At 39.9% G+C, this 25,400-nt stretch overlaps 1 protein-coding gene across 1 annotated transcript in view; it reads right to left on the reverse strand.

Annotated features, from left to right (window-relative positions):
• ANO2 (anoctamin 2) overlaps positions 1-25,400 on the reverse strand; it is a 146,537-nt gene that overhangs the window by 78,213 nt on the left and 42,924 nt on the right. Inside the window, exons 10-13 of the mRNA XM_069003969.1 lie at positions 23,744-23,808; positions 9,085-9,219; positions 6,523-6,683; positions 2,564-2,646 (exon numbers count right to left, since the gene is read on the reverse strand). Of these exons, the coding sequence (XP_068860070.1) occupies positions 2,564-2,646; positions 6,523-6,683; positions 9,085-9,219; positions 23,744-23,808 (444 nt within the window). The remainder of the gene's footprint in view (positions 1-2,563; positions 2,647-6,522; positions 6,684-9,084; positions 9,220-23,743; positions 23,809-25,400) is intronic.

Raw genomic sequence — 25,400 nt, forward strand, 5'->3', positions numbered from 1 at the left:
TAACTTCTGGGTTTTTGTTGAAGTATCAAGAACTGACAGGAGATGACACGGTGCATGGTTTTCTGCTTAAGATGTCATGTCAAGAGACATGTCCATTGTTCTTCAAAAAAGACCAGGATCAACCAGAAAACAGCCAGAAATGAGCAAGAATAAAAAGAATAGAAAATCCTTCTAGTACCTGAAGGGAGCCTACAAGAAAGATGGAGAGAGACTCTTGACAAGGGCCTGGAGTCATAGGGCAATGGGGAATGGCTTCACACTGACACAGAGCAGGTTTAGATTGGATATTGGGAAGAAGGTGTTCCCTGTGAGGGTGCTGAGGCCCTGGCACAGGTTGCCCAGAGAAGCTGTGGCTGTCCCATCCCTGGAAGTGCCCAAGGCCAGGTTGGATGGGGCTCTGAGCAACCTGGGATAGTGGAAGGTGTCCCTGTCCATGGCAGGAGGGTGGAATGAGATGACATTTAAGCATTCTGTAGTTCTATGATTCTCTGAAAATATTTAGGAACTAAGACTGAAAGAGCAAAGGCTTGTTCATCTTAAACAAACAAGGGTGACAGAGATAAGATACTGTGTTGAATTATGTTGAAAAGAGGACAGAAGTAATCCCTCTCTTGATCTTTGAAAGACAAAATAAGGGAGAAAAAAAGAGGAAAAAAAATAACATGCAGCAAGGAGATTTAAAAACCACTAGGAAAAGCTTGTTAGCAGTACAGATAGAGAAGCATTAGAGTAGATGATCTAGGGAGGAACCGAAATCTCCACTGCTGGATTTATTTAAGAACAAATTAGACAAATATCTCTTCATAATGATTTAAGTAGAATTGATCCTACAATGCACAAGGGATGGCCCCTCAAGGTCCATTCCAGTCTTATTTTATCATTCCAAATTCCTAGTTCTTCAGCTTGTGCTGAGATTTGTCTGGCACTCCTTCACTTGTCATAAACAAAGGATTCTTGCTGATCCCACAGACTTCCTGTCCACAGACTTTTACCACTTCAGGCCTCTTGATCACAGGACCTCACAAACCTATAGATTATTTCACAGCATTTTGCAAAGCTAAACCAATTAAATTTAGCTATTATGCTAAACCTAAGGTTTTTTTACTGTGAGTGACAAACTTGAAGTTCAGAAAAATCTGGTGGGTTCATCAAATATACCACAGAGCCCAGAGTTAGCTCTTCGGCCTCTCAGTTTGCCCTGTAGTTGGTACAGGATTGCTGCTCTGGCAGGGAGCAGTTTGACATTCCATGTGGGACAAACAGTAATTTCTGATGTGCTGGTGCACTGGGTTTGCATCACAACTCAGAGTGGGAGTACTGGGTTGTACTGTGAGCATCATCCACATCATAACAGGGGAAAGTCATGAAAAAGCTGAGAAACAGAGACAGAAGAGAGGAGGTTGTTGTCAAGTCACCAGTGAAGGAATATTTGTGCATTACAGGATAGTGATGGAAGAAAAGGAATACTGGAGCATGCTGTCTGTTCTCAGGGTCATCTTTTTGTTTGATCCAAATACTTTGATCTGGGAAATAGGGGAATAGCATTACCACCATGCTATATCATGAAGTCCATGATGTCAGCTTACTTTTCCCCTATGGTATTTACACTGTCCTGTTTGAGCTGAGCTCAGCTAGCAGGTCTGAAGAGTGTGACCTGTTGTTTAAGGAACTGTGCTGGAACGTGAAGAGAAGAAATGGATTCAAATCCTCCCAGCAAACCAAGACAGTTCCCAGCAAAACAAGGCAGTTCTGAACTACTGAATATGACCCTGTTCTAGAGACAGCTCAGCATCTATTGCCAGGGGAAGGTCCAAAGCTTACCTGTTCTTAGTATATTTATTTATGATTTTATAACTGCACTCTCTTTAGTGAGGGTTAGAAATGAATCCTTGAATGAGAGTCATTAGAGCAAACCAAAGGACAGAACTAAAAACAAAATTAGGGACATTGTAAATAGCAATAAACCAGTATGTCTCATTTTCAGTCAATTCAGGTATGGCTGGAGACCCCACGGCTCATTGAAAAGCTCTTTCTGAAGAAACCCACACCATTTATTGCTTTGAAACAGCTCTGTTGGTGAGCACCTAGAGCTCAGGATGATGTACCTAATGCATCACAGATGTCACCCAGACCTGGATGCAAAAATTGCTGATGGTACTGGGACCTGTGGCTGTCATTATCACAAAGAATTCTTGTTACGTGTAATGAAGTAACATGACAAAGGACTTACAACACAACAGTGTCGTTGTGTTATTGCACACTGTACAACATCATATGGGCATTCTCAGCAAATCATGATCTGCTCTTACCTTATAATCCTTTTCAACATTCATTCTTAACTTCAGAGTGCTGAGCAGTAGGATATAGGTGAGGATTTCCTAAATAAACATTGATACTCAAAACTGTATCAGTTACAGACCTTTATCTAAACACAGCTACAAACTGCACTGGGCTGGAGAATACTTGTGAGAAATCTATAGATCAATGCTTATATAATATTATTGTTCTATAATAATTATAGAATAATTAACACAGTAAATTAGCCCAGGGAGAGAAGACTTACTTCTTCTTCTTCCAGTCCAGTTAGATCCCAGAAATAACTCAATCTCATCTGCAAACGTTTCCATTGTTCAAGGAACATGGTAGCTTTAAAAGAAATTAAAATATTTTAAAAATTATAAATCCAAAGCCTTGTGGTAAAGATTTGTGTTACTTATAAGCTTCAACTGATATTTGAACCCCATTATGCTAGACCCTTTAAAATTAAGAACTAAGGAACAGTCTCAGGCCCAATTTTGAAGAAAGAACTCAAGCAAAGTATGGGAACAATAATTACTGTTCTTTAAAAGTAAAATACAGAAAGATGGAACACGGATTGTCCAAAGCCACTGGTAAATTCTTGTCAGAGATTGGAACTGAGCCCATATCTACTGATGCCCACTGAAGACATCATCTCTCTTAATTCACCATGAAGCATTCTGAGGTAGGTTTAGCCTGCTACTGAAATAACTAGGATCCCCAGCAATATGTAGAAAAAGATATTTTGAAATATATTACAATGGTGTGGTTGAATGCTTTTGTCCTTCATAGACATGGTGATTTTGCTGGAATGGACTGGCCTCTGGTTCAGCCTCCTGCTTCTCCTTTTTTTACTAGTAAGACAGAACAGATGTTTTACTGGTGTCTCCTATTTGCAGTCTCCTGCCTGTCCTCTCATAATTGCTGTTTCCTCTACACAGCCCTTTTCCTAGTTGCTCATGATTTATGGACTTACAGATTTATTAGAAATAGCACTTATAAATCTTGGCTTGTGGACACCTATTTTCAGATAACGATACCAATATCAATACTAAACCTGTACATGACAACTAAAACCACCAAAACTCTACCAATAAAAGCTATACCTATGAACAACTGGGGGCACTGTTTTCCATTTCCTTGTGCTTCACCTCACTTTTTCAGTGGGTGAAAAGGGTATTGTAAAAACACTGTTAGATCACAGCAGTGTTTAGATCACTTTGAACATCTTGTGGATAGACCCACAAGACAGACAACGGTGGAGCATTAGATCAGCTTCACTTGACTGCATTTACACTGTGAGAAGTGGGAACACTGTGAAAACAACCTGGCTCCTGCAAGTCATAATCTATTCCAACAGTTAGCTGCAAGTATTTTCTTCACAGGTATCAACCCATCATATAAGAAATAAATATCATTTAAAGACAGGACTGGCAGCACACTGAAAGCAGATCCAGGCATTAAGCAACTAAGTTGCTATCTGTGCTCCTCCCTTACAGAAGAGAGAACATATAAAAGCTATATTTAGCGTGGTTTGAAAACTCAAGGGTTTTTAGATATCCTAAATACAAAAACATTTGGTTATTTTATAGGGTGCTATTACTCATTCCATTCTTTCCTATTATACAAAAACTCAGTTCCACATTTAGCTCTATAAGAACGTACTTGGCTTGATGCAGCAGCTGCTCTGAAATCAGCACGTCTGCACTGACTTACACCAGCAGAAAAACTAAACTGACAGAGAGCAGGTTTGGATTGGATATTAGGAAGAAATTCTTCCCTGTGAGGGTGCTGAGGCCCTGGCACAGGTTGCCCAGAGAAGCTGTGGCTGCCCCATCCCTGGTGGTGTTCAAGGCCAGTTTGGATGGGGCTGGGAGCAAGCTGGTCTGGTGGAAGGTGTCCCTATCCATGGCAGGGGGTTGGAACTGGCTGATCTTTAAGGTCCCTTCCAACCCAAACCATTCTATGATTCTGTAAAACTTCTAATAAAGGCGTCTGATATTGAAATTCAGCACCAGGACACCAGTGACATCAAGCCCAGTCAGCCAAGCATCCCTATGAATATGGACACTTGCAGCAGGACTGCTGGAATCACAAAGACACTTCATGAGGAATCAGGATCAACTACTAAAAGCATGATTCCTTTTGAGATATTAACCATAGGAAGCCTTCTGCTTTTGAAAGAATGGGAGAAGACAAGCAGGATGAAAGAAATCCTGTGCCAAACATCCTCGTGAAATGGAACCAGCCCAGATCGCCATAGTTTGCTCTTTAAAATATACAGCTGGAATAGGTGTGTGAATGAGCTCTGCCATTCAATAGATTGAGCTCTAGATGCAACCAGCACAGCCTCTAAGAGTAGGGAAGCAAAATTTGGTGTAATCTAATACTTAATAGTCAATCTGGGCAGAGTTAGTAAAGGCTCCATTATTTCACTTTGCTGCTCTTTGTGCGTGCCGGCTGCATTTTCTTGAACTGACAAGCTCAGTTATCATGGTCCCAAGAACAGACTTTTCCAATCTGTGGGAAACATTTTTTGGAGGAAGGCTACAGCTCTGAAAGAATTTTGTTATTTTTACATGCCTTTTTTTAAAAGCAGTGCATATGGAACTTTTTGTCCTGTTCTGCTCCATAACAGATTCTACCAATTTGTCTTAGTGCAAGGATATATCAACATTTTCTTTTGCACACTGTATTGCTGATACTAAAATACAATTGTTCTGGATGAGGTTCAGTGGCAATTGTCATTTGCATGGATGCAAGTTTACAGTAAAATTTCTCTGTCAAGAAAATACCTTATTTATCTTAAGCTTCATAGCAGCAGGTGACAATCTGCCAGTCTACCCTGTAATCTTCAGTAGTAAAGTAAATTATTCTGAGAGTCTATAAATTCATCCTCTTTTTTCTATTTCTCAGTCATAATTCTCACATATTCTCTAACATTTCCTCTAGGGCTTCCAGGAACTGGTAAATAAATGCTTCTTGCTTCCATGATGTGTTCTGTCTACAAGTCCCTTAAAAGCTCTCTGCTGTCCTCACCCAATGCCAAGCCACCAATCAGCCCTTTCTAAAACAAGCTGTAAAATCTTATTAGGGTTGCAAACAATAACACACTGGTTGCTGAGGGATGGCTATAGCACAATAACATATTTGCTCAATTTCATATTAAGGATGATAATTTCACTTGGGGAACAATGAATAGGGAAATAAAAAATCATTTTACAGTAGCAATAACATGTTTAACTTTCACAATAAACAAGCTCTAGAGTAAAGGAGAGCATAACACCAGCAATAATTCATGCAAGCACAGCACACACACTTTTCAGGACAGAGGTAAGGCCAGAAACAATAAGAGTAATACTACAATGCATTCATTCACGTTTATGAAGTGTTTTGATATCCTCATGGAGACAGGGATATTTGCCATTAAAGAAAAGCAAGCTTGTTTAAATAGAACTCTCTAAAATATATTATAATTAAAATGATAATAGTCCCATTGCTCTTGAAATCCCATAAAGTTTTGTTAAAATTATGTGACTGAGTTGTCCCACAAGGAAGTGGGACTGTGCTTAAATTATACCCTTTTAGCTGTCTGCACCATAGCAATCCTCAGATACATTCTGTCCCCAGATGAAGAAGGTGTTATAAGGACGTGACATGTCAATAGAAAATTAAGAAAAATTAGCAAATACCTGGCAAAGATTAGAAGTTCCATTAAAGGCACAATTTCCTCCATGGAGAAAATGGCCTCAAGGTGTGCCAGGGGAGGTTCAGGTTGGACATCAGGAAGAATTTCTTCCCATTGGCATTGGAAGGGGCTGCTCAGGAAGGTGGTGGAGTCACCGTCCCTGGAGATGTTTAATAAACAGCTGAACATGGCACTCAGTGCTCTGGTTTAGTTGTCAAGGTGGGGATCAGTCAAGGGCTGGACTTGATGACCTTGTAGAGCTTTTCCAGACTTGATGACTCTATGATTTTAAATTCACCACTACAGGAAGAAAGGACATATTTTTCTTCCCTGAACTACATAACTCCTCTCCATTTATGCCAGAGGTTGCTGTTGACAGTGATATTGCTTTCCCCAGTCTCAACACAGACAGCTCTCCCTGGCCTTCTGAGGATAGCCAGCTTCCCGAAGCCATAGGGATCATATTCAATCAAAGAGCATTTCAGTGAAGAGGCCAAACATCAAAAGGCACTGTTAATTTCCAAAGCAATACTCACCCCAGAGAGCCATAAAGATGGAGAAGAAAACCGTGGCAGGGTTGTCAAACAAGTGACTCGCTCGAGCAGTGGCACAGGCAGAGCTGAGGTTCCAGTAATCACAGAACTTGTCACACAGGGGGCACATGGTGAAGGCATTGCGTTGGTCACACATCTCTTTACTGTGACAGACAACAGCACAGGTTCCTCTGAGTATTGCAGCTCCAAAACTATGGATGTGCAGTGGTGATATCGGGCAGCACATCACAGCTATTACAGGTTATCTGCATTATATGTGGCCTGCACTTGCAGAGAACAGGAGCTGCGTGTTTCTTCAGTGCTTATTGCCATGGCTAGGAATTGTTAAAATCTTTGTAGGCACCTTACAACAGGAAAATGATGCAACACTCAACCAGACTGATCACTGCACTGTGTTAGTGAATTAAGGAAGACAGCATCACTGAAGACTGAGGTTAACCACACCAAAAAACCAAAAGTCAAACACAAAAGTGGAGTTTGCCATCTCTGCAGTCAGTTACATGATTTTATACAGATCAGATTTAAATTAATGAAAAGACTGAAGTGGTCTCAAAGGAAATTAGGTGCCATTGTCAAAATACACATTTTTTAATATGGTGGCACAAAGATATGAGAGAAAAGATTTTTTACAGATTTTTTACAGATTTTAAGATCTTTGCTGTAAGGTTGATATTTTAATTCTTGGTCTTATTTGCTATGTATGTAATCAATTTCTAAAAATCTGTGAAAAAAAAAAACATTATCAGTATCACTTTAACAGGCCAAACACTCCTTGTCAGGGCTGAGTATACTTTGAGTATACTTTCCATATTTTCTATAAGGTTTGGATGTGAAAGCCTTTCATACCTGCACTTAGGTGAACTGAGTAGTGCAAAGCTCAAATGTCCTTGCCAGGATCATGAGCTGAGACTTGTCACATTGTTTCAATGATAGCTGGCATATTGTGATTATGATTGTTCCTATATGGACCATCCTGAAATAGCTTTTTCCGTATGAATTCAAATGAAAAAAAAGGAATATTCAAGCTCTAGTATGAATATGTTTATATTATATGGTTTGAAAAGTATGCAGCTGTTTCCAGCTCTCATGTTGTTAGAGTAATTCTCTGTTTCAAAAGGCAGCAGAGGGTGCTGCAGATACATCTTAGCCATAAATCTCACTGGAGTTTAAATATTAGCACAAGCTTTCACCCTGACAAGCACAGCCCACCAAGATTTATTCAGATCAAGCTAAGAAAACAGACCCTGCCTCAGATGTGGTGCTGTTCATCATTTACCTATCAGTAACCTTGTCCTACTACAGTGATTTTAAAAGCTGTTGGTTCAGGGACTGTCATGAGTGTGATCAGCATACAAGTACTGCAGTACTCTGCCTCCAGCAGAAGTCAGACACAGATAACACAGAGGAATTAATTTTCTTTCACTGGAAAGCAGACATTAACTTCACAGTGTGACTTTGGCAGTTTTTGTGTAGTATATCCCCTTCAGGATACACAAAACTCAACATTTTTTGTGTCTAGAAGGGGAATACTATAGAGACCAAATATAGAATCATAGAATGGGTTGAGTTGGAGGGGACCTTAAAGCCCATTCAGTCCCACCCCCCCTGCCATGGGCAGGGACACCTTCCACTATCCCAGGTTGCTCAGAGCCCCATCCAACCTGGCCTTCAACACTTCCAGGGATGGGGCAGCCACAGCTTCTCTGGGCAGCCTGTGCCAGGGCCTGATCATCCTCACAGGGAACAATTTCTTCCCAGTATCCAATCTAAACCTGCTCTCTGTCAGTGTGAAGCCATTGCCCCTTGCCCTGTCACTCCAGGCCCTTGTCAAGAGTCTCTCTCCATCTTTCCTGTGGGCTCCTTCCAAGTCCTGGAAGGCCACTCTAAGGTCCTGCTGGAGCCTTCCCTTCTCCAGGCACAGCAATCCCAATTCTCTCAGTCTTTCCTCCCAGCAGAGCTGCTCCATCCCTCTCACCATCCCGGTGTCCCTGCCCTGGACTTGCTGCAGCAGCTCCACGTCCTTCCTGTGCTGGGCCCCCAGGGTTGGAGGCAGCTCTGCAGGGAGGGCTCAGCAGAGTGGAGAAGAGGGCCAGAATCACATCCCTTGATCTGCTGGCATTTCTAAGTCTTGTAACAATTGTTCATTTTACTTGTACAAATGGTCTGATTTTATTCAGAATAGAGTATTCCAAGAGTCGTGGACAGTGTTTGCATTAATTTCAGTGAGTTTTACATAATGACTTTCTGATTGAGCACTGAGCTATGTGCTCTCATGAGAAGCAAATTAATGTCTTAGAAAAAGAATTCAATGCAGTGGACTCACTTAGTATTTCTGTTTCAGGAGGTGAAACACTGAACAGTCAAATAAATGTGTGCCCTTCAAATATCTGTTCAATGCCTCTGTGTTTGTAATGCTCACATAGTTGGTAATGATACATCACTGCTCTTCAGACAAGCTAAAACCAGTTATTCTCACTAAGGATTAATAAAAAGCACAGTCTTACAATTTTCAAGTAACAAACCATGGATCACAGATAAGCTTACCTAGGAATGTCACTTTCAATGGTTACACAGCCATATAGAAATACAATAATCCCAACTACTGAAGATGGAATGAGGAATTCTGTGTATAAACCCAGCCATGCAAAATAAAGTCCTATCTTTTCACCAAAATATTTCCTGAAAGAGAAAAAAAAAGAAGAAAAAGCATGTGTCAAGGCTATCATTTTTAAATGTGTTTTACAGCTACTAAACAGTCCCAGAAAGTTAAAATACGAAAACCCTGAGTATCTTGAAGACAATAGGAACAAATGAAAGGGGTGATTTAGGCATTTGGCACTCTGGGCTTCTCTGTTGTGAGAAGTTAAAGACAGTTCTGGATCATTCTCCTGAGCTGAAATTAAGCAGGCATCATTGCAATACATAATGGCTGTTCAGGGAAGACTGTGGTCTTTGCATCTCTTAAAAGAAGTCAGTGAAACAGGAGAAAACATTGGAAAATTCTTGGCTCCTTAGAGGAGTATGTTAAGTTTTGCCTCTGTAGTACTGCTGGATTCAGTTAGTGAGAGTCATAGAAATGATATCTATGGGACCATACTGACAACCTCCTCTAATATCTAAAAAGTGACTACTCTGGAATTGCTGCTAAAGGAGGAAAGTTTACCTGCAGACCTAACACTGGCTTTTCAGAAAGAATATTTTGTCAATTTAAGAGCCCCTGGACAGCTGGTTAGAAAAAACAGTGTCTGCTCTGAGGAACAGCCCACTGCAAATGTTGATAAATAAGTGGTAGAACTCAGCCCAGCATCTTCATGAATCACACTGCAAGAAGTAAACTAAGCATGGATGAACCTTGCTGATCATTCCAAAGTACAGTTAGGAGTGATTACAAATATTGCAAAACCCAAAGATCTTCATAGAACTCAAGAACTCACCAAAATTTAGATAAAAACCAACAAGGTTAAAACATTTCACGAGCCAGAGAGGAAGATGGAGCAGTGTTGGACAGAAAGCAGCTACAGAGAGAGCACTCAGTGCATGACATGGAATGTGAGTCAGTGAGACATTTACACTTCGATAGCATCAAAAATTAAAATAAATTCATTATATCCTGTCTAAGAAAAGACAGACAAGGCTTGCTCCTCATAAAGGTTGAGCACAATCCCACTTTGAGATTTATTCTGATCCCACTTACCTTAGGTAAGTTTTATCCAAGTTTAGCATCCCAGATTTAAATCATTCCTACTGAAAATGCTTAAATGAGGTTTTTGGAGGCCCAAACCAAAATTTTCTGCTCCAGAAGTTGGGTCTAAGGGCCAGGCCGGTCCTGCCACAGGAGAGACAGGGTAGGAGTGCAACCATGGCAGAGAGCCATGGGACAACAAGACAAGCCTCCACAGTCACTTCCAGCTCAGATGAAATGGATAAGGGAAGCAAGAGTGAGGGATTTTTACTACTACAAATCCTGCTGTTGTTCTCACACCATCACAGCTGCAGCTAACTCCGCACTTCCAGGCTCTCCCACGGAAAACTGGCAGTGCAATCCTGCCTATCTCAGTGTTGCCTTCCATGAGCACCTGCATCTTCCCATGTCTAACCAAACTTGCTTATCCTTTAGGAAGGATACATGCAATCCTAAAGGGGAAAACCGAACAAAAGCATTGTAAGGTGACACACAGACAACATTATCTTCAGTATGAGATCCACAAGCTGGGAAATTTCAGGAATCTACAGCCCCTGCAACTGACATTGCAAGGTACCCTGAGCTATGTGAAGTATCAATCAGCACAAGTGAAATCATCACAGCGTGGCTTGAATGGCAGTAACTTAAGATCTTAAGCACCTTGGGAGAATGGATTTGCAGAGGATACAAGGAAATATGGCATTATATGATATAGTATATTTTATTAAATGATAAATATAAATATTTTTGTTGCAAACACAAGCCACATACTGTGGGAGTGCCCTCTAACCTGGCACATGCCAGGTAATTTTGGAGGTAATTATAAGAAGAAGTTTCCTTTATTTCCACATTTGAAAATAAATATACATTTTTCATATACTTGTTTGTTAATATACTATGTTGTTAATATAGTTTATTTAATACACACTTCTAATACACTTTTTTTTTTAATATGAAGTAAGGGAAGAAATACTTGATTGAAATATAGAACTAACCCAAAGGGCTTTTCTTCAAGTCTCCTGTGTGAGTCAACAAACAGCAGCAATGGCCTTGGAACAGCACAGGATAGAGGGAAACTCCATTTGCTCTCGAGTTTCCTTCTGACTGGGGAGTGACAACCTTAAGTTTGACACTAAAGAGGGAAAGGAGGACCAGAGGGAGATTATTCTGATTATGTCTTCTTACTGCATCCTTGCTTGTGGAGATGGGCAATGGGCACAACTAGCAAAGTGTTTCGAATAGATCAGAGTAGACATCAAAAATAGTCCACAATCTAAGCTGTTCAAAACTGTCTGATCTTTTGACAAAGGGCCACAAATTAGAGTTCAAATGCCAACAGCCCTAAAGAGTAGCTGACCAGGGTCAGGGAAGTTGAAGTTTATGGCTCACAAGGCTTCCCCTTGAATTTTCAAGCCTTCCAGTGATAAATGTGATCTGTGACCTATAAAGAGAAGGGTTGTTATTTGTGTCCATGCCAAAAGAAAGTGAGAAGAGCTCAACAGTGTCCTGGTAGTATGTAAAATAATCAGTTGCCAAGAAGAAAACTACACTGTGTTGGCTTAACTGTTTTGAAGAAGAAAAAATAATTAAGATGCTGTGCCCAAACTCAGTCCACCAATGTGCCAGAAAGTGAAATAATCTAAGGAGAAGCAATGACAGTGCTTGGAAACATAATTATCAATTTAAGTATGAGTTTATCAAATCAAAAGAACACAGGACATAGACACATGCTTTCTTTGACACATCCCAAGAACTCTTCTTTAGTTCCTCTGAACGGAAATCAAGGCTCTGCAAACACCTGTACCAACATCTACTGCAGCTGCTGCTGGATTCAGTAGTGAATGAACAGAAGGCAGAAAAAAATGTGTTCTTGACGGTCAGAGAAAGATGTAAGTCAAGAAAAAGTACTTTTACAAGTTTTTATATATTTACACCAAGAACTTGGCATGTTCTCTCATTTACATTGGGATAAAACCAGTCTTACTTTATTATCCCACAGGAATTATCCATGATTTATGCTGGCATGGCAGAAGAGGAGAATTGAGACCAGAGTCTTGCCCTACCTCAGTAGCTAATTCACATCTGCCTCACATGTATCCAGACAAAGCTAAGGACTAATCCTTTCCAAATCGTGCTCATGGATACTGCAGAATGTCACCAAAAAAGTGTGCCCCTGGCATTGTGTGAGCTTTATTTCCACATTAGGGAAATGCCCCTGTGTAGACACATATTCCACAGAGACAGGGGTTATTCCCAAACCAAAATGCAAATGGCTTTGATAAAGAATGTGTATTTCTCCTATCAGGAGCAGCACCCAAGGCTTTTGTTCTGTGTGTTGATAAAGCATAAAGTGAAAATCTGTGCCTTTCATTTTGGAAGACTTGCAAATGGCTGGTTAAATGGCCACCTACCACATCCTGAGTTCTCTTGAACAAGAATCATGCCTTTAAGGAAAGATTTGGTCAAATCACCCATAACTCCTTCAGAAGCCGAACAAGAGCTGCTCTTCCTGCGAATTATCAGAAACAGCATTAAAACACTACAACAGCAGCAGCAACAACCACCTGTAGAAAGTGCACTCCCTCACAGAATTAGAAATGTTGAGAAGGCCACAGCAGAAATGTTGACTCGGTTTCCTCTGCTTCATCCATATAACATTTAAACCAGACATCTGCAATGCACTCTGGTCTGTCTGGTTGCAAAACCAACATCAAAAAGAATAACTGATTATTAAACCCTCTGCTTGCACGTTGGTCACAGTGCTCCCATGCCAAGTTGTGCAATTTGTAAGTAGACTAAGGTCTGGGGAAGGGGGGAGAAAGAGAGAAGGGAAAAACCCTTAAGTTTTGACTCTGCAAAAACAAGTGTGGGTACCTGGAATGCGAATAAAGTGTGTGGTGCGTGACACACGCTGGAAAGAACTCTGGAGATGTTCAGGAACAAAGCTAAAAAAGCGAGGAAAAGGCACTTTGGACACTGAGTCACCTAACTGGGAAATCTGTGCAGAACTCTTCCGTTTTTAAATTTCCATACCCCACTCTAGGCCGGCTGTCACTTCATGTTTCCCAATTCATTCCACCACCCCTTTGGTGGAGGAGTCATTTAGATGCAACAGTTTCTATGTGAAACTAAACTAATTTACAGCTGCCTCTTGGGTAGGTTTCCCCTGTGCAAAAGGTCAAACAAGTCACATGTATTACTAATGCCTTCAAAATAAAACTATTTGCACAGTTTGAGGGTGAAATTCGGGTGTTTCTACTGTTGGGGAGAAGGACAAGCAGTTTAGTTTCATGTCAGAACACCTCTACTGCCAAGGCCAGTTTAGAACTTTCTTGCCATATCCAGGTGCATGTTCCCTCTCTGACCCACAGCAACAGTTCCCAGGAACACAATTTATTCTTTCAAGGATTTGCAACCAGAAGGAAATCTACCATTGAACTGAAGGTGGAACAGTGACCCTTAGAAAGTGAGAAGCAATTTCTAGCATATGGTAAGTTCAGAACACAGATATTTCCCTTGGTTCTGAGATAATAGTTCCCACCATTGGAATTTTCCATCTCAAAACTGCAGACTTCTTTCAAAAGGACTGCTGGAGTATAGGGAAAACCCCAGTCACTACAAGATGACCAGGAACACTGCTGAACACCCCAAGATTTCACTCCAGGTAGAGCTGCCTATGTCCAAACTTTTCTGGATTTGCTGTTCTTTCTTCACTTGAAAATTTTCTCAGGGAAGGACTCAAGCATTTATTACAACCATCTGGGACACCTGGGTGAAATTACTGCTCAGCAGCAGCACTGAGGCTGCTGTGCATCCAGAGATCTTGGAGATTTCTACCATGGTTGTGCCTGACAGCACATATTCCATCCAGGCAGTCTCAAGAAGGAAAATATCAGTGCTAAATCCAGATACACAGAGAATGCACCAAATGGAGCAATATGGAAGCCAAAAAAGATCCTGGCAGAAGACAATCCCCCCTTGGAACAACGTGCCAAGAGACTGAAAAATTCTTCTTATTAAAATTATAAGGGGGGGAAAACATAACGACTACAGAACCTCAGATAAATTGCAATGCATCTGAGTTTGAGGTAGGAAAGAAGATGTCCTTTAGAAAGGCCAACTGGTTCTGCATACAGAAAACAAAGAAAGGAGCCTCTGTCCAAGTTAAAAGCACATTTTTTTCCCCTATACTGGACACAAAAGTCAAGAATGTCCAGTAGAGAATGATTAAAAGTGTGCTTTTGAATAGAGTTGAGAACTTGACCCTTTTCCCCTGAAAACAGAATGACGAAATGTGCCACCAGAGCCATTTAATCAAGCCCTTTTCATTAAAGTTCTTGTTTGAAAATATTACTTACAAAATATTTTCTGTGTCCTCTAATGGTACTTAAGTTTGGAGTCAAACTTACCTAAATTACAGATACCTTTATCTTCCAAGGCACTCTGGAATTTTAATTGTGATTCCTTATAGGACAAAAAAAACCCCCACTGTCAAAATATTGCAACTCCATAGAGAACAGAGATTCTGAATTTTATTTAGAGGTAAAACTGTGTTTTTCCCTAGTTTTTTTGGCTCTTAAGAAAAATTACTCTTCAGCAGAGTAACACGGAGAAGGTGATGTGTGTGGAGGAAGGGAATATTCAGGTTGTCAAATTCTAGTGGATTCAAAAACCTTGGGTAAAAAATAATAATAATAATAACAACAACAATATTAATTATTTGTGTATTAACTGCAATTTAAAATATCAAAAGGTCAAACCTTATCCTGCAAAGAAATAAAACTAGGACAAGCCACTCCCTGAGCCTCACAGATTCATGAACCTTATGCTTCCATTCCAAGAAATTGTCAGAATACAGCTGAAAGTGCATAGCTTGTGGTGATGGATTATAAACTGAAAAAAGCCTTTGTTTACTGACTGTAGGAGAAAGAACAATAGAAGCATAATAAGTAGACATGTAATGTGACTGAGACAGAAATTAAGGCTGACAACTGCCAAATGGATAAGCAAACAACACGATGCTGGGTAGTCAGAAGTACTGTAATTGCATTCTCCTCTCTGTTCTGGGACAACACAAAATTTCAGAGCGGGTTTGAAAGGATTCAGTGCCTGATTACATTACACTGTCGATGTTGCCTGTCGTGTTCTTAATGTAAAAAAAGTTCTAAATGTCCCTGAGACTGCAGAAGCCACAGCACACCTTGCTCAGGAGAGGCGTTTCCAGCAGGAGTAACACAGTGCTTGGCCTGTCACTTCCAAGAATTCATGCATAAAATAACCCATGGACACTGCCTCTCCTCACCTTTCTTTACATTATTCTCTCTTTATTTAGCATTTTTTAAAAATGTCAGTAACCTTCCAAACCTGGAAAACTAGAAATCCATGTCTACCTGAGGCTAAGTCAATGTTAATGGGAGTCAATCAGAGCTTACCTGTGAGGAAGGAAGTTGCATTCTATGAACAACTCAGGGCATCAAATGACACTCTAGTTAAGAAGAAATTCATTCAGTTATACAGATAATATTTCCTCTATAATAAACACATACAAATAAGAAGTAACCTATTTAATATGAATCAGCTTTTCTTTTAGACTGGAAAGGAGGTTACTTAGTCTTTTTCTTCCTATTTTTAATACCTATTACAATTTGCTCTTCTGCCTTTTTGTTCTTGGACAAGTGTGAGGTCATTGACATCTCATCACTTCCCTAACCTCCAGTTTCCACAAGATAATTTGCCTGATTCTTTTTCATCTAGTTTAACTAGAGTTTGAACCTCAAATACTGGCTTCTTTTCCTAAATAGCTTTCATTTATAATAACTAATATTTAATGAGAGCTCTTTTGCTTTTCAAGCTAATATAGCTAACCCTTATTGCAGATCCTGAATTCATTTCATATATTTTATTAAGTAGGTCCTTGTTAGTGCTTGCACTGTGTTACTGCTGTCAGATAGACACCATCTGGTGGCTAATAAACAGATGCATAATTTCCAATTAAAAACAAGTATAAAAAAATTATCTTTTCATCACCTTGGTGGAAGAGGATCAGGTCAGGGAATACTGAAGCAAACTGGATATCCATAAGCCCACAGGCCCTGATGGGATGCACCAATGAAGGCTGAGGGAGCTGGAAGATATCATTGCAAGGTAGTTCTTGATAATTTTTGATTGATGGTGGCAACTGGGAGAAGTGCCCAAAAGCTGGAGGAAAACAAATGTCACCCCCACTTTCAAGAAGGGCAAGAAGAAGGACCTATGGAACTACAGGATAATCTACCTCACCCTGATTTGTGCCCATCACCTCTTGTCCTGTCACAAGGCACAGCCAAAAAGAGCCTGGCTCCATCCTTTTCTTACCCCCTGCTCAATATTCCATTAAAGTGTTGATTTTTCTGCTCTCTGTACTGACTGTGGAAGTTCAAAGATCTCCCATATTGAAAGCTTTCCATAAGCTTGTGTTTTCTGGGGATAATTAAGTGGTGCCCAGTTCTTGATCTCTTACCTTGTCATCTTGGTTTTGTCCAGTTATAGACAAGTTACTGGATCAGACAAAGCCATGGCCTGTCCTAACACAACTTATGTGCAAAGAGGATCCTCATACAAAGCATTTTAGTATGGGGGAATACCTTTAAACCAGAAATGGGTTGGTCTTGACCCCTGGTCAGCACTCAGGAGCCAGAAAAGAACCTCCTCTCAGCACAGTAAGACCACAGCCAGAACCTTCTGCAGAGATTAAGACATCAAGAGCAGTTCCACAAGCAAGATAAGCAGAACAGTACCCACCCAAATGCAGCAGCTGTTTTCTACTCCCTGCAGTTCCCAGCCGTACACATCTCTAGATGCCTACAAATATTCACATGCACATAAATATCTAAATGTGCACAACTTCTGTTTCCAACTGTGGCCTCTCACCTCTGTCTTTTTTTTCTCCAGTCTGAAAGGACAAACTTCCATTTCCTATCAAAATACACTGATATCACCTCCAAAGACACCTTTTGGAAGGGACCTATCAGTCATGTCCATTCAAAAATATAAGTTTCTGGTTGTGAAATTTAGGCATCATGCAGGCACTACTGAACTTTACCTGAGACAGTTCTTAACACAAAGAAAACTCAATTCTAGCTGCCTACAAAACTCCACAGTCCAAGGGGGAGACCCCAGGAAGTTGTGCAGCAACCTCAATCTTCAGAGCCTTGACTTTGCATTTGTGTAGATTCCCACACCCTTTGCTGGATCTAGCTTTTGAAAATCCCACTGCAGGAGGGAGGAATCTGGGTGGTAATGAGGATCCTAGTGCTCAGACAGTGATCTGAAGCCTGGGAATTATGTTTATCAGAAAGCAGGGATCTGTTTTTCCTCACCATTACAATCCAAGCCTACTGGTTTAAAATTCCATCTCTCACACAAGCAACAATAAATAAGACCAAGCCCTTGCCAAAAGAGACAGAGAGAGAAGCACTTCCTACAGGACTGGCAAAGTCTGTGAAATGCAGAGCTGTAAGTAAATCATCTCACTCCAGTCACAGGCCTGCAGCCAGCAGAATAATTCAACCCGAATTCCTCGGTGATTTATGCACCACGAGCAAAACCCCTCTGCTTTGCAATAAACAATGGCTGGAGCGCTTGGGTAAGCCCTGTGATGAGAAGTTCCAGTGAGGGGAGGGAGAACTCCATACAACTCAGCTAAAAAGTGCTGCTCTAGCATCAAACTCCTAAAAGGCAGACCATCTTCATGGATGCACAACATGATAATAAAGGCCATTCATAAATAAACCGGGGTTGTAGGGGGGTAATGAGATCATGGAAAGGGAAAAGAATTGTAATGATGGGGAAAGTGTTCATTTTTCACAAGCTCAGACTCTGTTCCAGGGTCCCACATGCTTCTGGCTCCCTCCAGGAAGTTCTCTGCTGTAAGACCTGGCATGAAGGACATCAAGGATGAGTGGATGCTGGCATAGCACTTCCCACTGCACCCGGAGAGCTTTAATGATGATGAACTGTGAGCTGGAGGTACCGTATGTTGGGAAGAAATCTTCATGTAGAGATTCTTGGACCTCTAAGAAGATGTTGGCCTCAAAGTGCAATAGGGTTACAGGAGAAGATGTGCTCAGATTGTAGCCTCAGGCAGGTGTTTGGCAGAGGTTTGGAAAGGAGCTGGATGGACAAGTGCCAAAGACACTGGTAGAGCTCATGGGCATTTTTCTACTTAGTGCTGTTTTCTCGATTACTGCACTTTCCTAGGTTTAAAGCTGTTTTGTCTTTTTCCTAGAACAGAATTCCTTGCAGACAGCCTCAGAATCTCTGTGAACATTGAAGATTTGCCTGCTAAAGACGGTCAGGGAAGAATTGCAGGCACACAGTGCATCAGGGAGGCTTGTTCAGTCCCTGTGAGATAACCACATGTACCGGGTTGTTTCTGCCAAACTGGTTGCATTCCACAAAAAAAAAAAAAAAAAAAAAAAAAAAAAAAAAAAAAGATATTTGGTAAGATTCATTCACAATAATAACAGAGGAGGGACAGGGAAGCCAAGGAATTAAAACATACAAAAGAATCTAGAAGAATCTCCAGTTTGAGGATAAATAACCCCAAAGCTAGGATAAGCAGTGACTGAACAACATTTCCTCTGGGACTGGACATCACAGACTTTATTTTCAAGTCCTGAGAATTCTAGACAGTATGTGGAGCAAAAAAGAGATGAAGATGTGATTAAAAATCATGGTGAAGGAAGAAGTCATTTGTTCAGGCATTAGGCAGAATAGAAGGGCTCAGTTAGGGGCAAGCTGTACCAGAAATTGATCTTAACCACATTTTTGCAAAGAAAGAAACACGTATCTCTAACAACAATAAAAACACCATTTTAGCAGAACTCCCCTGTCTTACTTTATCTCTCTTTTAAAACTACCCTAAGTAGGGTAAGCAGATACATCCAGGTTTGGGTTTTTTCTGGTGCAGATTGATGAAAGAAGCAACAGGTCAAAAGGCAAACCAGTATTGACAATTTGGGGGCCTGATTGCTTACACTGAGCACTGTCCTATGCAGGCCCCAAGATACTCAAAGAGAAGGCAACAATATCCAGAGCTGAGACAGTCAAACTATGGATCACAGGTCTGTCATTGCTTTAAAAACTGCAAGCTTCAGGCTTTAGGAACACAGCATTCATGGCAGGAACAGGGGGGGAACTGGGGATGCTCTGTCAAGAGCAGGTTCAACATGGGTACACTACAATGAAAGGCCAGAATTCATTACACACTGAGGTGAAACAATTTTCCAGACCAATGGAAAACACAGTTAAAGATAGGAAGGAGAGAATATATTAGCTAGACAGTTTGACTAACAGAAACTCCCGAGTTTTGATTTATGTTCTATTCACTATAAATAATATTTTAGTTAACAGGCTTTCCTACCTGCTCCTGCAAAAAGAGTTATTGTATACATAGTCTCAATCTTTACATTTCTTCCCAGTTTCAGGCTTTACAGCAAGAGGCATTTGGAGCTTTGAAAGTAACAATGCTATAGATAATGTAGCCTGTTAGCTACTAAGAAGTTTGGTGAAGTTCTAGAAATGGGAAATAGAAATTAAAAAATGAAAAACCATTAGAAGATGAGCTGGCACCTTATAGAAGCAGTAATATTAAAATAAGCCTCACCACAATTAGAAATGAGCCAATTCTGCTTGATTCTCCTAGGGTGAGGTAATCTTATATTAATAGATCAAGAGATAAAAGGATGACCTCCGCTCTACAAGGATGGTCCGCTCCTGGAATTTCAGTTCCTACATGGGTTCCCAGCTGCAGGTGCTTCAAGATGTCCAGTAAGAGGAAAACATGCCAATTTTCCAGGAGTTAAAGTTTTGTCTCAGAAGGAAAACCACCTCTTTGTGGCATCAGTAACCTTAGATTACTCCCTTCATCTGTCATTTAGAGCTCCTAAGTGATAAATGTTGCATTACAGCCAGAAATAAAAATTTATTATAAATTTCTACTGCACTTCTTACACTTGCTGTGGGGTTTTTTTTCCACTTCCTATAATTCATCAGAGGTGCACTGCTAAAAGACAAAAAACAATGAATGTAAGTCAGTACAAGGAATATTTGGTCCAAAGAGGAGGAAACATTTCTTAAGAGTGGTGCAGTGTTGGAAGAGTTGAAGCTGTGTGATCTTCATCCTAGGAGCTTTCAAAACTCATGAGCAATTTGATCTGACTTTCAAGCCAGCTCTGCTTTGAGCAGAGGGAAAGTCTAAGGACAACCTATTAATTCTAAAATCATGTTGTTAAAACTTTGATTAACATTGAGTAATACATATAAAACTATAAAACCTGCTTTCTTTACGCAGGGCCATAGAACTCTTAGGGAGCATCCTCCCTGTCTCTGGATCAACAGTAGCATCACTGCAGAACTTGCTAAAATGTGAGTTTGAACTCATCTTCATCTGAGAAAAGAAAACCATCAAAAATAGAAGAACATCACTAAACTGCAGATGTTTTTATAACACTTTTTATATTACAGTGCAAGGATTGAGAGGAGCTACTGTTGATAAGTGCCTTCATACAAAAAAGTCACACTAGAGAAACTCCTCTCTGGTGAAAACCAATACTTAAATTAGGATGACAAAAAAGGTGTGTTACAACAGACAGACCTCCAGAGCTCTGCACATTCTAAAACTGCAGCTTTCATTCTCTAGTTTTTAATACATCCCTCAGACCTTCCTGAGATGACTAAGACAAGGTAAACCATTTTCAGTACTTTTTGCCTAACATATCTTTTAGCAAAAAATTCACAATTCCTCTCTCAAATAACTGTTTATAATCTTCTTCATGTGAGTTAAAAAGAAATTTCAAAAAAATTGAAATTCATATTTGGACATTCATATGCTTTTGAAAATAAAGCACTGCATTAGGCAGACTGTGTTTCAAGCAATGAGTTTTTATATCTGGATGTGCACTGAGAGATGAGGTGTTATAACGTCTTACAAATCAAACCTCAATTCACACTGTACTATTTGCACAATCTGCACAATGTATTTCCTTTAAGTCTTTAACTGAAATTGTTCTGCTGTAGAATAGAAATATGTAACACCCACTGTGTTCTTATCTGGTGAACCTTCCTTACTCACAGCTGCATTTCTTTTACAAAAAAAATTTGCTTTTTCTTATAGCCCAAAGAAGTCCACAAAGCCAGAGAAGAATATTTTTACAGATTAAGAGACAGAAGTGAATGGAATTGTTGGTGAATATTATAATGGTCCTTTATTTCCTTTTGTTATTAAAAACTTTAAAGTTCTCCAAGACTGACTATGCAGTTAAATTCCCTGGGGATTACAGACCTTAGAAGAGAAGCCCCAGTCTGTACCAAGAGTGAGCATAACAAATATGTGGTTCCTGTCTTTGGTGTACAATCAGTTGGGAACTGGAAACAACTGTGTGGTCAGAAGGAAGGTGCAGAGGCACCAGGAATAATCTGTAATAATTCTACAGTGCCACATCTAATCTTCCAGCATAGGCACTTGAGTTAAAGAATGACTTTCAGTTTGCATTCCTACTGAATAAGAGTGAAACAGAAATAGTTCAAAATATTTTAACTATAAAAATTTTAATACTTGCAAGCTGTATTAGAAATTTAGCAGCGTACTTCAACAGAGTCAATGTTTTTGAAAACAGCAGGCAGGAGAGGCTTTGAGTATAAAGAAAGACAAATGCTGCTTCATCTGTCCATCAAAACCTGGATTTAAACTTAAGTTACACCAGAAAAAACAGAAAGCAAAGTTGAGTATAATCTAAGGAATCTAAGAAAGGAGGGTCACAGTAAATTATCAAAAAGCACGAAGTGTGACTGATGTCTGCCAAGGGAATAAGTATCCAAATCAAGGCTGAGCTCAGATACCCCATGGTACAAAAGTGAAGAAACCTATTTCACTGGCAGAAACAGGGGGTGGCCATTCTCCAGGTACATCTACACTAAAGCTCTAACATCACCCAGGAAATAAAAACCACATTTATTTTAGTGGTAACAGTCAAACTTGCAGTCAAGTGAAATATGGAAGATAAAAGCAAGAAAAGTAATCTCTGAGAACAGACAATCAATTGCACATGCTGGTCTTCTTTTTGTTTCTCATAGAAGTTTAAACCACAAAATTTCTGTGAAATCATATCAGCACAGTGAAACATTATAATGGAGACAGCAAAATACAAATGAAGATGGAGTGGAAGCAGATGTACCTCTGTTTTTAACTCAGCTGAGCCGTCAGGTCTGCTAAAGCTTGAGAATTGCTCTAGCCAGTCACAGTTTAATTTAACGCTTGTAATATTTACTGACAACACAGCAGGTGTTGTAATCTCATTCTGAGTTTACCTGTTCCATACAGCAGCTTGGCACAGAGTGCGTGCCATACAAAAAGTACATACATTTTGCCTCAAAACCTTTGAGGCAAAAAAAGAGGAAATTTCAAAGCCTTGCAGAACCTTGGTAGGGTTTGGTGGTCTCAGTTCCACTTGCCAGTTTGAAACACCTTCCTCCCAACAAGGACCAGTTCCTCTCACATTAAAAGTTAGTGCTTAACTCTTCGAAAGACTACGTGCAGCATTTCAGCTTTAACTCAAAATATAACGAAAATATTTTACAAAGCTTATTGACTGTCCATATTACCAACAGCAGCTTTTGCAGGTAATCCCATAAGGGCAGATCATATAATAAAAACTAGTTGGAGTTTGATTATTCAAAAGATAAATGGTAACAAATGCCATCTTTCTTATATATGCAAAATATCCAGAAACAGATATTTGTTGAGGTTTTTTCTATTTCTTAATATCCCAGTTCATGTCTTCCTAGATAGACATCTTGCATTAGAATATTTCTAGTCAGCGGTATTCTCAAATATTTCTTTTCTTTACTCAGTATTTGTAGTACAAACAAAATACAAGACAACAAAAATTGGTTTGTTTTGGCTTTCTTTTAGATATTGTGGGAAATCCTTAAAAATCATGGCTGGGGTTTTTTTTTTGTCTTATTTTAAAGCCAGCTTCTTCTATGTTTATAAGGAAAAAATTCATAAATATACAAAAAAAAACCCCACTGGGAACACATATGGATGTGTTCAGATGAATAAAACTTGTAAAACCAGGAGTAAAAAAATCAAACCAATTTCAAAACTGTCAAATACTTTCACACTGATTCATGATGTGAACACCAGCTTCTGATTATTCACCAGATTTTATGACCATACCCTCCAATAAAAATTCACCAATGAAAATGGCAATTCCTCTCCTTTGAACAAATCAATACCTAAAACCCCCAAAAACTGAAGTATGACATTCTTCCAGGAGTAAGCACTATACAAAAGCAGACCTAATAATTGCTGAGTGTATTTTTGTTATAGTAAATTATCATCAGAGCCACAGAAAAGTGGTGAGGGCATTATTTTTAATGTTCTGATCAATCCAAGATTTCATTTGCTGAAGTGGAAGTGAATTAATCTACATCACCTCAGAACCAGGTCCCTTGGTGTTTTATACAAGTCCACATTACCTTATGAGATCAATAGGCTGAAACTTGTAAAATACTCCATATCTTGCCCATTCTTGATACAGCAACTAAATAAAGAAAAACAAAAAAAAACAAAACTGAAAATTATCTTGAAACAAGTTATCCTTCTGTTTTCACAAACATCTTCTAAGAGTTAAAAATATTTGCTCTACTCCTGGGGCTGCTATACCCAGTGGAGCCCATATTAAAACCAGTTTTGTCCCCACACTGGGCACATCACACAAGGCCACGTCTGCTGCTGGATATGCAAATTAACCCACAGCCTACAGAGAGATCAAAGGAAAGCCAAGATCCTACAGAAGGTTCTTGCAGTGGGAGGAATCCAGCTGGAACAGGGTCAGGGATAAAAGGAAACCTTGCAGGACCTGTGGTAGATTGACCACTATATACTCAACTGCAACAGGCAAAGAATTTGGGATAGTCTTCCTTACTCCCTCTTTCATTCCCATGATTTATGTGACACAACATCACTGAAGAGGATTGTCCTGGCTGCCATATTGATACTTTTATATGAATACTTGTTGTCTGTTCAAAATCACCCCTTGCCATTACCCCCCACAGCATTACCTGCAAACTGCTATTAACTTCCATGAATAATCATATTAAGAAATGCATTCACTCAAATATACAAAAGAAAGTTAAAACTACTACATTCTTAAAACTACCTGTACTGGGTTGAGGTGTATTCTATTACCATCCTCATGAGCAGTGGAAATCAGGTGGGGCAGTGTTTCCTTGCCTCCTCCCCCCAGACTATCTTGCTGTTAATGGCCCATCATTGTCCTGCAGCATGACTCAGAGATAACTCCCTCCGGACCATCTTCTGTTAATGAGCCTAATCAACACTTGGCCTCATGACTCATTACCCCATTGTGAGATGCTCCACCCAGAGGGAGGAACCAAGCATTCCATCGTGGATATAATCTGAGATTCTGAACACCAGATGCAACCTTTCCACTGGATTTCCAGAGGACAGGAGCTACACAGCCACCACTGGATCTTCTGAGGCAGAGCACACCCTTTCTACAGGATCACTGCTTCAGAGGGCTGCAGCCACCATTCTACCAGACTGTTACCACCACCCTGACTAACAGGGAGTCAGAGTTGTAAACTCTGTCAGTTTAACCCAGTGTTTTCTACCTTTATCTTTGTTTTAGTTTTTTTTTCCCTTATTTTATTTTCCTATTAAATTGTTATTCTGACTTGGTGTCTCCCACTAGTTTGTTTTCAAACTAGTACACTACCCAAAGGCTGCTTTGAACACAACTACAGAATGGGATTTGAGGAGCAAAAAGAAAGCTCTGTCTATAATAGTGTTCCATTTAGGAACAGGTACTTCATGTAAATTTATGAGAATTTTCTAATCTGCTTCTAATCATAGGGATGCTGCTGTAGTATGTGACAACAGTGGATTTCCCAGGTAGGTTACAAAGACCTCATGGATTTTTTTAATGCAAATACAGGGACAGCAATGAAGTTGCCAGTGGGCCAGAAGCTTAAAAAAGACTAAACCAGTGTTTATACTCATGGTGAGTTATTACCATTCTGCTGTTCAATACCTTCCTTAATTTTTTTTTTTTTTTTGAGCAGAAATCACACTGAAACAGGGACATTCCTTTACTTTTAGGAAAGACTGAAA

The sequence above is a fragment of the Aphelocoma coerulescens genome, chromosome 1A (genome assembly GCF_041296385.1).
Source record: "Aphelocoma coerulescens isolate FSJ_1873_10779 chromosome 1A, UR_Acoe_1.0, whole genome shotgun sequence".
Classification (NCBI taxonomy): domain Eukaryota; kingdom Metazoa; phylum Chordata; class Aves; order Passeriformes; family Corvidae; genus Aphelocoma; species Aphelocoma coerulescens.